The sequence below is a fragment of the Perca fluviatilis genome, chromosome 10 (assembly GCF_010015445.1).
Source record: "Perca fluviatilis chromosome 10, GENO_Pfluv_1.0, whole genome shotgun sequence".
Lineage (NCBI taxonomy): Eukaryota > Metazoa > Chordata > Actinopteri > Perciformes > Percidae > Perca > Perca fluviatilis.
The window spans coordinates 18,723,945-18,738,972 of NC_053121.1; the positions used below are offsets into that span (position 1 = coordinate 18,723,945).

Consider the following 15,028-nt stretch of genomic DNA (forward strand, 5'->3'; position numbering starts at 1 on the left):
GAATGACCAATGTAGGAGTGTGAGTGTGTGTGTGTGTGTGTGTGTTTCCAGGGCTCCACTGGGACTGCAGACATGTAGAGAGGAGAGGAAGAGATAAGGCTACAGCAGCATAAGTGTATCACAGAGTACCTATCCAGCAATAAAATTCCTTGTATCATCCTGTGGGGTAATCCCTACCCTTCTCCGTTCCTGCCATCTCTTGCTTTATCTCTCCTTTTCCATCTCTTCCACTCTCTCTCTCCTCTTCTCTTCAGCACAGACAGGAAGATAGAGTTACAGTCCAGAAGAAAAGGATGCTACCCCCTTCGTCCGGTCTCTCTGTTTATGAATGAGGGAGGGTTATCATTGATTGTTTATCTTTGCCTGGACTTCCCATAATTCTGTGCTGCAGCCTACAGGGAGGAAGGCTGATTGCATAACAGGCAGAGTTTCTGTGTGCTTTGGTGCTGAACTGTGAAGGCGTGCGACTTGAAAACACTCCCCTGGGATGCTGCATGCTTTTAGTTCCTCTTTTGCTCAGTCCACTGGAATAACAGGCTCCGGGCATCAGTGCATGCTCATGAGTGCTTGTGTGTGTCTGTGTGTTTGTTTATGAGTGTGTGTGTACGACTTGGCTGTGCTTACTGTAGGTACTTAAAGCGATTGTAGCAAAATCCTAGTATCAAAGATAGTGCTGACAGAGAGAGACAAGGCATCCACTTTTAAGGAACTGCATCACAGTCGACTTTTCAGTAGAACTCATGTCTTGTCAGGTCTTACCTTGCCGTAGCCCAGCATGATAATCCGCACCAGAACCACATTGATCTTTGCTCCCAAAGACTGGTCATGGTAGATCTCATTCACCTGGAGTCACACAGAAAGAAACAGGAGGGAACACAAGTCTCAGCAGAGTAAATACAACATCTAATCTGATATCTAAATGGTTTATAAATTGTATCCAATAGCTTTATTAATGGTTAATACAGTAAATATTTTAATAATGCTTTATAGATCAGTTATAAGCCATTACAACGTTTGAGTTGCTGGGTTGTCATGGAAATAATCCATTAATTAATGCTCATTTAAGTGCTTTCTCTGTTTCTAATAAAGCTTATAAATGTCTTATAACAGATTCATGATGAATTATTAACCATGAATAAATACAGTAGTTACAAATTATAAACCAAAATTATACTACCAGCAACACAGTGATATGAGAGATTAGAAGAGAAAGGCCCCAAAAAGAGAGAAAAGGAAGTTAAGGAGAGTGCAAGGAACTTAGTTTCCCATGAGCACAGATGGAGAGGAGATGAAGGAAGAAAGATGCAAAGAAAGGAAGGAGCCTAATGCAAGGAAACAAGGTAATGTGTGACAAGGGAGATGCAGAGAGCATTAAACTGGCGAAAAACATATACAGAGAGAGAGAGAGAGAGAGAGAGAGAGAGAGAGAGAGAGAGAGAGAGAGGTAAATTGGCGCAGGAGTTGAGGCCTGCTGTCCTCAGTGGCTGTGTGCGGTGCCTAATGAGGCAAAGGGATGTAAAACAGACAGCCGTAATGAGATGGCTTATGGACACGCTGTGGAGAAAGAGACACACACATACTGTACACACACACACACACACACACACACACACACACACACACACACACAGGTACAGAGATGAAGAACAAAATTGCACACACACACACACCCTGCAGAGAAAGGTAGAGAGTTGAGGAATGCTACAGATAGAGACAGAGAGGCAGAGGGAAAGAGACAAGAAGCTGAGCAGAGAGGGGAGAGGACAGGGAGCACAGACGAAAAATGAGGACATAGAACGAGCTTAAGGAGTGGAAACGAAGCATTCTTAGAAAACAAATGTAGCGTAGAGCTGCAGGTTTTAAAGAAGAGAGTAACCTAACGCTCTGTTCCATACTCTGTGTAAAGTCTGTGGAAATTCCATCCTCGTATTCGGAAAAATCCAGTGCAATGATTCTTCAAGTCAGAATCCTAATTTGGTAACCACAGACTGACTGGAATACACGTATTTGTTTACATCACCACATAAACATGGCTGCAACTTAAAGGCTTAACAGCGTTACATAATTTTCAGAAAATAAAGCCATGTTTAATTTTCACCATCGGGAACATTAATTACATTGTTTGGTAAATAATCAAATATACTAATTAACCTTCTGAAATTTAAAGTTGACAGTTGCCAGCATTCTAAGCTACCTTACTAATGTAGCCAAATGTCACTCAAATAGCATAAGTGGTTTCAGTGGAATTTGCATTTTATGTCAGAAGACCATGTGTTGGTTTTCCAAGCTGGAACACAAGACATAATGGAGGCTGTAATTAGTCTGTGACAGTACTGTAATTGGGACTTTTTGACCTTCAACTGTGAATGGAACAGAGCGTTACATAAAGGAAAGAAGAGAGATTTGGCTAAGATTTGTCAAGTGATGCTTCTTGAGATTCATTTTCCTGCCCAATACCTGTGTAATTCCTCCAGGACTCTAATTGAAAAAATTCTTGAAAGACTCCTATGAGACTATTTATATTTCTGAGCGCACTTTTTATATTCCTGAGAGACTTTTTTGTACATTTGTAGTACAAGTCGTCTCTGTCGTACTCTGACATATTCTGGACTTGCTAAAAAAACTTCAGTGGATCTATCGTTTTATTTTATTTATAGTCTGGACACGACAGCTTAATTTGTAAGAAACATTCTACTGTTGTAGTTTTCCAAAGTGGTAATCTGTAATAATGCATCATATTTCATAAATTGATTATATGTTAAGAATGTAAAATCCTAATAAGCAAAGTCACTGTAGCTGTCAGATAAATGTAGTGAGGTAAAAACTAATATATCCCTGTGAAATGTTATGAAGTTGAATTATAAAGTAGCATAAAGTGGAAATATGCAAATAAAGTACATGTCATTCTAAATTGTACTTGTAAATGTAATTACACTTGCCACAACTGAATATAACTTATACAATATACAAAGTTCAGTGGCAACAACCGATGATGTTAAAACTAATAGTAAAAGTAATTTCATAATAAGATTTAGTTCCTTTCCAAGGAAAGAGGATAAGTTTTAGAGTCAACGACACAAGATACGTTTTCTTTCAGCAACCTTCAGTTCCACATTTTGGATGATCTTTTCACACATAAAAAAAAAAGAGTTTCTAAGCAACCACCAAACAAAGACAGAATGTTATTGTCTTCTCTGTTTGACCCTGTCTGAGGGTGTGTGTGTGTGTGTTTGCAGTTTTCATCTTCTCTGTCTGACTGGCAACCGGCTGGTATTTCTGTCTCATTTGGTAACATTTGTCTCACTCTCTCGTTATTTTTGCAGGCTGAAGTCTAATTGAGTAAATGACACATAATGAATGTGTGTGTGTAGCGGTGTGTGTCTGAGATGACATGGACACTTGGCTTGGTCAGTTCACATTTGGCCTGATTTAGTCTGTTTCCTTACAACTATTAATCATTCACTTCCTGCCCCCATAGGTAATGGTGGTGTCCATTTACTTTAGCTTGATGTCTCTCATGTACTTCACATTATGTACATTAGAGGACAGATATGGCACATTCACATGACATATTCACAGAAATATGATTACCCATGCATCCACACATAAACACCCACAGTCACAACACACACAGAGTTCATTGTTAACAACTTTACAGGCATGTCTCTCATTAATGCTGCTGAAGGGCGACACCAGGTGTCATTATTTACCACCCAGGCTACAGGTGTCCAAGGTAGACTGTGTGTATGTGTGTGTGCGTGTGTGTGTTTGTGTGCGTGCGTATAGTAACTAATGCAGGCCTAGAGGTCAGCAAGGCACAAAGTCATTACTATCAGATAAATAATGCAGCCACGGCCTGTCACTTAACTCTGCAAAAGGCAGGACGAATTGAAAAGAGAATGTAGGAGAAAATTGGCAAAGGATGAGCAAGGAGTGATATTAAAGGCAGCAATTGTTTAACCACATATAATATAGGTATCATTCAAATGATAATGAGAATTGTGTTTGTTTATGTGCATCATAATTGTAAATATAGGCCTGTTTTACTCATGTTTTCAAACAAAAGTCATTTAATTAACCCTGTAGCTGCTTAAGAAAACATTAATAACTTCAATTCTGCTTTTGTTGGTCGACACATTTATAACCTGTTAATCCGGATGTTTTTTTTCAATTTCAGTGTTGGGTTAGAGATTCAATTAAAATCTAAATTATGAAAAGGAAGGAGAGATGTTAACTGCTGCAAATGCAAAGCAAAACAAAGTGCTCTAAAAGAGAGAATAAGGGAGGGATAGTCCAGACTAAAAACCCAAGAACATGAGAGACACGAGCAGTTCTGTCTTGCTATTTTTAATCGGCCCTTCATTAGCTGGCCTCATCCACAGGTTCACACCTACAGTACATTTTGTACAATGATACCTCAGTTAAAATATTTAAATGACATTTAAGGTAAGAATTTGATTTATCTGCCCTTACTAAGACTAAGATACATAGCAGTAATACGCTCATAAAGGTTTAAAATACATCCTAGATAACTATGGTATAATATGAACATTTTCACAGTGCTTAATACACTGAGCTCATTGTGTACATCAACTCATCATGAAGACTGAGCTTCATTTCATTTGTCTGGAAACATTTTGAAAATATGCATTAAAAACACTCAGCTGTTGATGAGACAGAACTGAGTCATCTAATACATTTTGGCTTGAGCGCTACATAAATCAGACTTTGGACAGCTTTTCTACATTTTTTTTGTCAACACACATGGGAATATTGAAAAATTGAGACCCAGAATTTTTAGCTCTCAGTCTGACAGTGCTCCTTACTGTACATATCTGTGACACTTCCAGCTAACAAGGTGTCTATTATTACCTGGACTACCTCTCCGTTCCCTGCTCTTCCTACCACTCATTAATATGACTTTTCATTGCCTCCAGGAGCTTTGGTAAAGACAAGATGGAACAATCTGCACCACTTCCAGACAGCTCTCACAGAAATGAGGCTTATCACATACTGGAGGTATAAAGGTGCAGACAAAAGGCACCTCAGTATGCCAATATGCATCATTTAAATTAAACATACACACACCCGTGTACCTTCCTCATCAGTAGTGACTATTCATATCCATGGAGAATGTGATTAACACTAAGCGGCACCTCTCTAAAGGTCTCCATTAATGGGGGAGACAGACAGGTAGACAGACAGATCACTGTTGGCCACTAAATCCATCACCATGATGTTCGCCATGGGAAGATTACCGCACAATGGCCTCCACTTGGCATTTGGCACACAGCATATTTTACAGGATTCATCACAACATTGTTGCTACAACACTCTTGCTTCAGCCCACTTTGTTACCTGTGGCCAAGCGAAACACAACGCACAGAGCTTACTGACCAGCCATTTCTCCTCCCCTTCTCTATTTTTTTCTGATTTTTTATTTTCCCCTTTTGTGTCGCCTTTTCTCTGTCTTTCTCTCTCTAGAGTAGACACGGTTAATTGTTTTGCCTTTATGGTTGTTTTTTTCTTGTTTGTGTTGTCCTCCCTGTCCAAATCACACTAAATAAACGCCACACACTACTTAAAGTTTGATGCCAGTGTTCTGTCTCTTGTCTTTTAATAAAAAAATTCCCAATATCAGTGAAACACCTCTCTTCCCTTTAAAAAGTCTCAAATGTACATTATTGTGGAAATGTTACTGTGCATCTACATATCATTCCAGTATTTTGTTTTTCCATCTACAAAGACATTCTCCACCACAATAAAAATTGTTAATAGAGCCACACTTTAGTTCCCAACATTAACTATCACACAAAGTAGCACAACATTACTGTACTTTCCAAATGAAGAGGGCAGCTTGATAGATCAAGAGTCAGGTAACAGGTCCTTTAACTGTTTGTCATTGCCCTTCAAAATGACCCATATGTAAGTCATAAGTGACTCATAAGTGTTTTCAGATCTGCCAACACTATAGACCAGGTTTGATTGAAGTTTAACGACTAAAACATTTTAAATTAAGATCAGGAGAAAATAGTGCCAGGGTTAAAAGAAACCAACTGAAAAGGGCTGCAAACTGTGGTCTCCTGTGTCAAAGATACACTTTGTTAAAATAAACAAATGGTGCATATATGTGCAAGTGCATGCTCGTCTACCGATAGATTGTGAAATGGTTTGTGAATAATTAAGCCAGGTGGCTAGACTTATTGTTGATGCAATTGAAAAAAAAAAATACAATGTGGGGAAGGGAGGTAAACACATGGGAAAGGAGTGGGAAGCGGAATTACCAATACACACATTTAACTCAACCTACACACACTTTGACACTCTCGCTGAACTTCGCAGACAGGATTTAGTGGTTTTCTGTGGGAGTGCTTTGATGTCCTGCAGACAGCAGTACCGCCCCCTTTTCTGCAACACACACACACACACACACACACACACACACACACACAAATTGTCCACCTTGACTCTAAGCTCACTTTGTGAATTTGTCATTCAAACAGACTGACAGACAGAGATACAGGCAAGAAGTAGAGGAGGACGATGAAGAGGGTAATTACAAAAACACGAAAATGAGTGAACATAGACGATGAGAAACAAATCATTGTAGTTTTACAGAATAACCCTTTTGTGCTAAAAGGCAAGCACTTTATTTAGTCTTTGGAGGTGGCTCTACAACACTGTGACAGCTGTTGCAACAAAAGACAGGACCACTTTTTCTAAGGGTGTTGAAAGTGACGAAAACACAAATATGCATACAGATGCCTTTTATGTCAGATACTTAATTCAACCTGAAAGTAAGGAGACGAATTGGCTCGAAGAATTTAAGGAGAGAAGACAGTAGGGGTGTGAATCTTCACTGGTCTCACAACTCGATTACGATTATCCTGTCAAGGATTCGATCTGATTCAATGTCCCGATGCATCACAATGCATCACGATGCATCACCTCCTCAATATTATTATATATTGCTACTTATGGTTTTCATCAACAAATTCAAGCAGTCAGATATAATATCTAAACTCCCCTTTTCATTGTATCTGCTCTGACACTTATGTCTGTCACTGCATCGATGCAGAATTGTCCGCATCGCGATGCATCGATGCAATGATTAATTTCAACACCCCTAAAAGACAGTGGAAGCAGTAAAAATACTGGAGAGGAGACATCATGCCATACATTTGACATGGTTTTACAGTGTCGATGTATTCCTATCTTTCTGTGTGGTTAAGCAGCCACACTATTACAATAACAAAAAAACCTACATAGATATGAATACCTTTAGAGTGCATCTTTACTGTATATTGTTAAATCTCTATCATCCTAAATTTACCCTGCATGTCTATAAACCTGTGTTATCACTCACATTATACTTAAAAAAACCTTTTTTTTTTTACATAGTTGAGGATTAGTTGCCATAAACTACCCAAGTATGGGAGGAGTAACAATGCAAAAGAGCTTAGCGTGGAGCAACTCAGTGCTGCTGAGAGACTGGGAGAGTGAGGGAAAGATATAAAACAGAGAGAGAGAGAGAGAGAGAGAGAGAAAGAGAGAGAGAGAGAGAGAGCGCACCCATCCTGAAGTGAGCAAAGCAAACTTTCAAGAAGAAAGTCGCCCAGATGCCACGCGTGGGAGGCAGCCTTATTTATTTATTTCTGTTTATCTGGTGTCAGTAATTTATTCCGAATGCGCTGTTTAAAATACTCCTTCTCCCTCTGTCTCTCCATCTCTTCCCCACAGATTAGAGGGGGGCTGCGACAGGGCTGCATATTCCCTTCTCATATACTGTCTAACAAATATCTAAAAGGGGAGGCAGAGAGCACAGCGGCTCTTGTTCTTTCTCCAGCGCTGAGCTGAGACAAAGAGGTGTGGTAGGATTTGTTGCTGTATGCTTGCACCTGCTTAACAGTCGGAGATTGGTTCCTTGAGCAGTGGGTCGCAATACAAGCGAAAGCAAACAGGAGAACGCACACAAACAGACGCGCACACACCAACGTGCGTACACACGCGTACAAATGCGTGCAAACAGCACTCTCACCACAGGTTTAATTTGCAAAGATTAAAGTCTGCAGTGTGTTCAGTGTCACACCAACTCACAAGCGCATACACACACACACACACACACACACCTGGGAGTTTGAGTGCTTGGCTAAGTGTTGTTGTGGCCTGGAGCATACAGCCTGCTGTTTCTGCATCTCACACACACACACACACACACACACACACACACACACACACACACACACACACACACACACAAAAAAAAAACCTGATGAAATGATATATAGGAGCCAGGAGCCCCTTCAGAGCACAGGGCTCAACTAACACACACACACACACACACACACACACACACACACACACACACACACACACACACACACACACACACACACTCAAACAAATGAAATCTCATCATATTCAGATAGAGAAGAAAGGATTACCCATGCCTGATTGCTGGATGAGAACATGTAGGAAGGGAATTGAATCCTCGTTCATTCGGTGTGTGTTACCCTCTTTCTTTGACCTCTCTGTGACTTACTTCCCATTTAACTCAAATGGAACGATTTTCCTATTTAATTATTATTATTTTTTTTTTTTAAGCAAGACAACAAATGTCATTTTTGGGCATTTGGGATGATGGGTGTACATGAAGATGTGACAGGTTAAAGGGAATACTCATAGCCTGTTATACACTAAAAGGTATTGGTAAATTCATAGCATGTGAGGAGGATCTTAAAATAGCTCAGGTTAAAAAGATCATGCACTCAGTACATAGTTCATAGAGATTGATAAAATTCATATAATTGTGTTAAAAAGTTAAAATCTGTCACGCATACAAAGGGTAAAAATTTTAAGAAGAATGTGTAAACATTATATTGATTACTTTATTTTGTGGTGCATAATTTAAGGGTAAAAGTGTTAATCTGTGATCTGCTAAGTGCTCTTAATCTATGAGCCTGAGATCGATTGCTTTGGTCTCTTCCCAAGTTCCCGGGGAAATCGCGGTCTTTTCCTCATTGCACTAAAGTTCTCAGTGAGGAAACATCAGCGTATTTCTCCCCTTTTTCAGGTATGTTATTGATATAAAACAGAGTTAATTTAATAACTTGCTACTTTCTAACATGTCAATAGTGTTTAAGGTATGTGTTAGTAACATTTTGAGTAAGTTAGAGTTAAGTTTGCAGAGCGTAATGTGTGTGTGTGTGTGTGTGTGTGTGTGTGTGTGTGTGTGTGTGTGTGTGTGTGGTGTGTGTGTGTGTGTGTGTGTGTGTGTGTGTGAGCGGAGCCCCCGCTCGGTTACAGAGAAGAATAGCTCCGTACTGAGAGTAGACGCCATTTTATGTCAATTGTGAATTAACATCTACGCAGTTAATAATATATTTTTCAGTGTTATTTGTATAATGTGTTTCAAGCACTTTGATATTTGTGATAAATTTAGTTATGGTTTAAAACTAATTTGTGCTTAATGGTTCTATTGAAAATGTGTATATGTTTCAGTGAATTACAGTGTATGTTTTGGGGACTTGAATAAGGCCTGTACCATACAAAACTATTTCCTGTAGATCTGTTCTGTAAAATGTGGTACTGTTGTAAAATGGAATTGCACTAAAGTTCTCAGTGAGGAAACATCAGCGTATCACTCTTGTGATTATTTCTCCCCTTTGTCAGGGGCGTAACAAAGACGCATTTACAGTATATGTTGTGTGATAGAACGCTGTAACCTTTAGTGTCAGCAATTTACACAACAGGTGCCAAATTCTATGTTACATTCTTTTAATTGACATGTATTTTTCGACTTCTCTGTCTGTTTGTGTGAGTTATTGTGCGTTTCTAACTGTGTGTGCCACCAACACTTACAATGTTCATGAGTGTGAGCAGGTACTTTTGGACATGCTCCTTCCCGTGAAACTGGACCACCGAGTCGTCGACGCCCAGCAGCACCTCGATGTTGTAGGCCCTTTCCAGGCTCTGTCTGCGCATTCGCCCGGCTCGCGTGTGGTTGATACTCTGCTCCACGCCGCGGTACAGAGACTCCAGGTCCATGAGACCACCTAGATCAGCACCTGGAGATAAACAAATAACAGCGTTATTCAGGTTATTAAAATGGGTACATAAACTGTGTGTTTAGCGTAGCGCAGGGGTTTTTTTCTGCATAGAGAAAGAGGTTTTAGCCAGCCCCAGAGGAAAATCACCAGCAAGAATTGAGAATAAAAATATCAATTCAAATCCTCACTAAATTTGTTGTTTACCAAACAACCGTTGAACAAGCAGAACATGAACTTGAATATGCGAGCAAATCTCAGTTTTATCTCCAGAGTCGGGCTGTACCGGACTCTCCCCGAGATTTATTTAAATATTAATATTACTTTTTTAACCAGTTTTGTAAATTGGGGTTTTACTTACTCAAGCATAATATACGTTGTTGTTTCTTAAATTGTCAGAAATAACAGGAAAATGCATAGATTTCAGTCAAATTAGGTAACAGACTCACTGCCTTTACTGTACGCAGAACGATCATGCTTACTGTCTTGCGTATCCCACCCTCCCCCAAAGGTCCATTCTGAGAAACCAAAAACCCTGGCCTGTGTTTGTGTGTGTGTGTGTGTGTGTGTGTGTGTGTGTGTGTGTGTGTGCGCGCGTCACATCTACATCCACTAGTACAGGTGTACTTATTTGAGCACTTGCATCTTGATGTTGGGCAGCCTCTCCAAGCCGTTCTTGGCCATGAACACGGTGGAGGAACGCTGCTTTGCCGCCTTATAGATCTTACAGTAAACCAGAATCATGATGACACCAGGAGTGAAGGACACCAGGCAGGAGGAGAGGATGTACTTCTTTTGTTTGCCTTCCAAGACACCAGTTGACAGAATCTTGCATGTGTATCCCTCGTAACTGGTGGTAACGGTGTAGCCATCCTACACAGATCCTCTCTTAATCAACCAAATATTTCTACTCCCATCTGAATAAAAGCAGCAGATGGTGCTTGCTAAACACATGGATTAAGACAGCTCCCTCACACAGGGGCTGCCCACCCTGCTCTTTTCTTGGCTTGCTACATGCTTGAAAAGAAATGCAAATTACACAAGAAACTCAATTTGAGGTTTTTCCATCGGAGAGTGCAACCTACTGCAGCCCCAATTTGTTCAGATCCCTAATTACTTCTCTGTTTTTGCCTACACAGGTATGGTAGACGGTGTGTTGTTATGTTGTTAGGGCATTTTGGATAAACTGCAGTCCCAACCCCTAAATGACTGGATTACATTTTAAGTGTTTAGTCTAGTTTCTTTTTTAAACTTTTAAATCAGGCAAAGATTTGGAGTCAGTGAGGATACAGAAGATAAATTGTCCCGTCTCTGGAGCCAAGGCCACCCTTCCCTCCCGCACCAATCCTCCATCTCTCTCATCCTGCTGGTATGTAGACACAGCATGGCCTCCCCCCGGGAAAAAAAAAAAAAAAAAAAAAAAATCAAATAAAAAAAAACCACCCCCCCTCCTCCCCACCAACCCCCCCCCCCCCCAAAAAAAACAAAACCAACACGTTAGGGTGTTTTGTGGAAAATGGGAAAAAAATGTCTGCCACAAATCAATGTAATACAAAATAATATGTACGCTGTTTTTGACTGTGGATCTTTGGTTGGGGGTGCTGGGTGGTGAGTTGATTCATCACTGGGCATGAGGGGAGAGTTGGGAGCTCCAGGGTTTTGACACATACAGTCAGAACAAGTGTTGAGTGGAGGGAAAAGAAACAAGATGCAAGAGGAAGATATAGGGACGAGGAGGGTAGAGGAAGAGAGATCTGCCACCTTGTCTCCCAATCAGCAAGGGGCATCCCACTTTCCCACTCCCTCTTATGCAACGTTTCCAAGGCAACGGGCTCATGGGTAAAACAACGACCGCGTGGCTAATATTGGCTCTTGAGTCGCTCGCAGAATGAATCTGGAAGTCTGAATATGATCCCATATCTGCCCACATTCCAGTGAGTGACAGAATACCCACACATAAAAAGAGAGAGGACGGAGAAGAGGGGGGAAAGATAGAGATTAATATAGAGAGAATCAAGAGACTATAAGAAAGGAGAATGCCAAGATTGTTGCAGCACATATTATTTTGTTTTAATAGCTCATCTCTCACACACACACACACACACACACACACACACACACACACACACACACACACACACACACACACACACACACACACACACACACACACACACACACACACACACACACACAGAACATTTATTCTCCTTATTAGCAGATAAGGCTGGATTTAAGACTGTGTACTTCACAACAACCCTTGACTCTTCCTAGTTATACTGTAGCTGCCTTTAACGAGTCTGATGTCATAACCACACCATCTGCTTTTAAAGACAGGTCCAGATATTTTTACCTTTTGCTTATGTAATGTTGAAAGACAAAACACAGAAAATCAGAAAAAAGGACTAGTGTTTTTCTTACTTTACACTCTGCGCCTTTGCAAAATTGCAGTGCCTTGAAAACTGCGAATGAGACAATGCAGGGAAATTGCATAACACGGGGCCACAGCTGTATGGTAAGTGGAAGGAATACGGTAGAGGTAACTCAAAGTGACACTGGCAGAGTGAAAAACAAGAAGTGGCTGAACCAGAGGTCGAAAGGTGCTTGACTAGGTGGCAAGCTCTAACTATTTAAACCTCTCCGTTTCATCGCACCTCTGTCTTTGCTTACACTTGCTCGAACACTATTTTACTATTTTTTCCTCGCTTCAGCTGTTTTGGAGCGAGTTTCTCAGAGAGAACTGCGGAGGAATAGGTGCAAGAGAGATTGAGAGAGGCGGTAAGGGAGGTGAAAGGTAGAGCTGAGGGGTGTGATGGATGAGAGAGAGAGATGAGAAGAGACCAGAAGGACCTTGGGTGTTTTGAGTTCCGCTTCAAGCTCCTGCAGTGATGGAGAATATCGCTCTCTTGTAGAACATCCGCGTCTGTCTGTGTGACTGCGGGTGAAGCATCAGGGTGTGCTGCCGTATTTCCTGCAGCAATAGCTTACAATAGCCCCTGAAACCTAACTGTTATCACTCTCAACCCATAGATAGAGGATTTTTTTCTGTCTCAAACCACCTCCTCCTCACCACACCTCATACCCACACACACACACACACACACACACACACACACACCTCTTTCTACTTGAAACTTTCTTTTTCCTGTCCTTGCATTTTCTAACTCCTGCCTGTATCCCCATGTACCCCGCCTCCCTCCACCTCCATCATCACACACAAACACGCCACCCTACATGCTCACCTCCTCACAGACACCACCCTCTCTCTCCCCCAGTATTCTCATTCAGGTGGGGTGTAGAGCGCGGCCTTATTAGGAGACAAAGGTTCTTTGTCTTTCAACCTTTGCAAAATGTCAAGAATGTCTGGTTGCCCGCTGAATACCAGGTGGGGAGAGAGGGGGGTCGAGAGAGTAAGGAGAGTCTATACGCCACAACAGGAGAGAGGGAGAATGGTGATGATAATTCAGGTCAAGCTACATCTTACTATTGAGCAGCGCTCTTTGGTTTAAGGTGACTGCTTGGCAGTCAGGTGTGGCACATCGCTCTGCTCCGCATTCAGGAGCTCTACTGTATAATGATTGGCTTTCACCTTACGATGATCACTCTGGTCAAGGTAGGTAAGTGTCTGTGTGGGCAAACATCACAGACACTCCAACACAACAAAATCACTGCCACGTATTTGTTACAGAGAGCCTCATGAATGGTGATTCATGCAGTAAAGTGGACTCAGTAAATATAGTATTAATAGAGGAATTACAATTACAATATAGTGAATTACAGTATACAGCATCATATTGTAAATAACACAAACAAAAACACACACACAAGAAACAAATAGCAAAAAAAAGGATTTCAGTCACTTTACGAGTGTACAACCAAGTGTAACACTATGAATGACAGGAAAGACTGTCTGAAAGTGTGCGCTGTGTGGCGCTCGCTATAATAACTGACATTTCACCCCCCCCCCCTGTTCAGAACAGCTATAGGCACATTTGCCTTCCGAGGTTCTGAGGAGGACATGTCCTACAAACTACGGTAGTTCTTGTTAAGCATACCCCAGACTTGTATAGTTTATTCGTAGTCACAGTTTATGGTAAAGTCATGTAGTACTTATCAACAACAACAATCAAGTCCTAGAAAATAAAGCAGATGTTAATTTGGGTGGATAAGTGCGGTTAGGGCTGCTAAATTCCAAGATTATGTGACTTGATTCGTATGGGGAGTCTTGGAGTAAAAAGTCCTGGCTTTGATATATTGGTTAAAGATACGTGCTATAAAGTCATTTGAGAAATCTGTTTTTTTTGCACTTCTTACAGTGAAAAGTTGCCTAACGTTAAATAGTAATATAAGTGTTATATTAATAACATGAAAATCAGTTAAGTACTCCAGTGACTTTGAGGGTATCTGCCTACACACAGTCTTCCCTCAGGAGTGATGATTAACATCTTTAGTGCTATTGTGTAGTTTGGTTATTTTTGTAGCACGTATGAGTGGCAGCAGGCCTGCGGGGACATGGCAAACTCATTAGTGCTTACCTGAGATCAAGGCTGTCTGTCCACCTAGAGGCATAGTTATCCACACACGTGAACTAATTTACTTACAGACACGTCTTGGTCACATAGCTCAGGGTGTGTGACATTTTCGGTGCCAGTATTTTGCATGTCAAACATCCATAATATTTAGGCGGACGCATTATATCTACCTGTGCTGCCTGAAGTGGAGCAGAGGACCATTTTTAACATTGCATGAAGCAGCCTTTATAATCAGCAGGCGAGAGGGCCACCTATCCTCACTGCTGCGCGGTGTGTCTGTGTGGATTTCTGGTGGTTCATGAGACAAGACGACCTTCAGCTCTTCCCTCTTACATAACTGTCTCTCTGTCAGAAACACACAGGGCTGTTGGCTGCTGTGTGTGTGTGTGTGTGTGTGTGTGTGCTGTGGTGCACACCGATTCCCCGTGTCCTGCTGTACCACTGTTTCAC

The 15,028-nt window shown here is 41.1% G+C and overlaps 1 protein-coding gene across 6 annotated transcripts in view; it reads right to left on the minus strand.

Moving 5' to 3' along the window:
• The window catches only part of LOC120566918 (A disintegrin and metalloproteinase with thrombospondin motifs 2-like), a 202,201-nt gene that overhangs the window by 17,850 nt on the left and 169,323 nt on the right, over positions 1–15,028 (minus strand). For all 6 annotated transcript variants that reach the window (XM_039813617.1, XM_039813621.1, XM_039813619.1 and 3 more), the window contains 2 exons: positions 9,862–10,067; positions 760–843 (listed from right to left, as the gene is read on the minus strand). In XM_039813617.1, the coding sequence (XP_039669551.1) occupies positions 760–843; positions 9,862–10,067 (290 nt within the window). The remainder of the gene's footprint in view (positions 1–759; positions 844–9,861; positions 10,068–15,028) is intronic.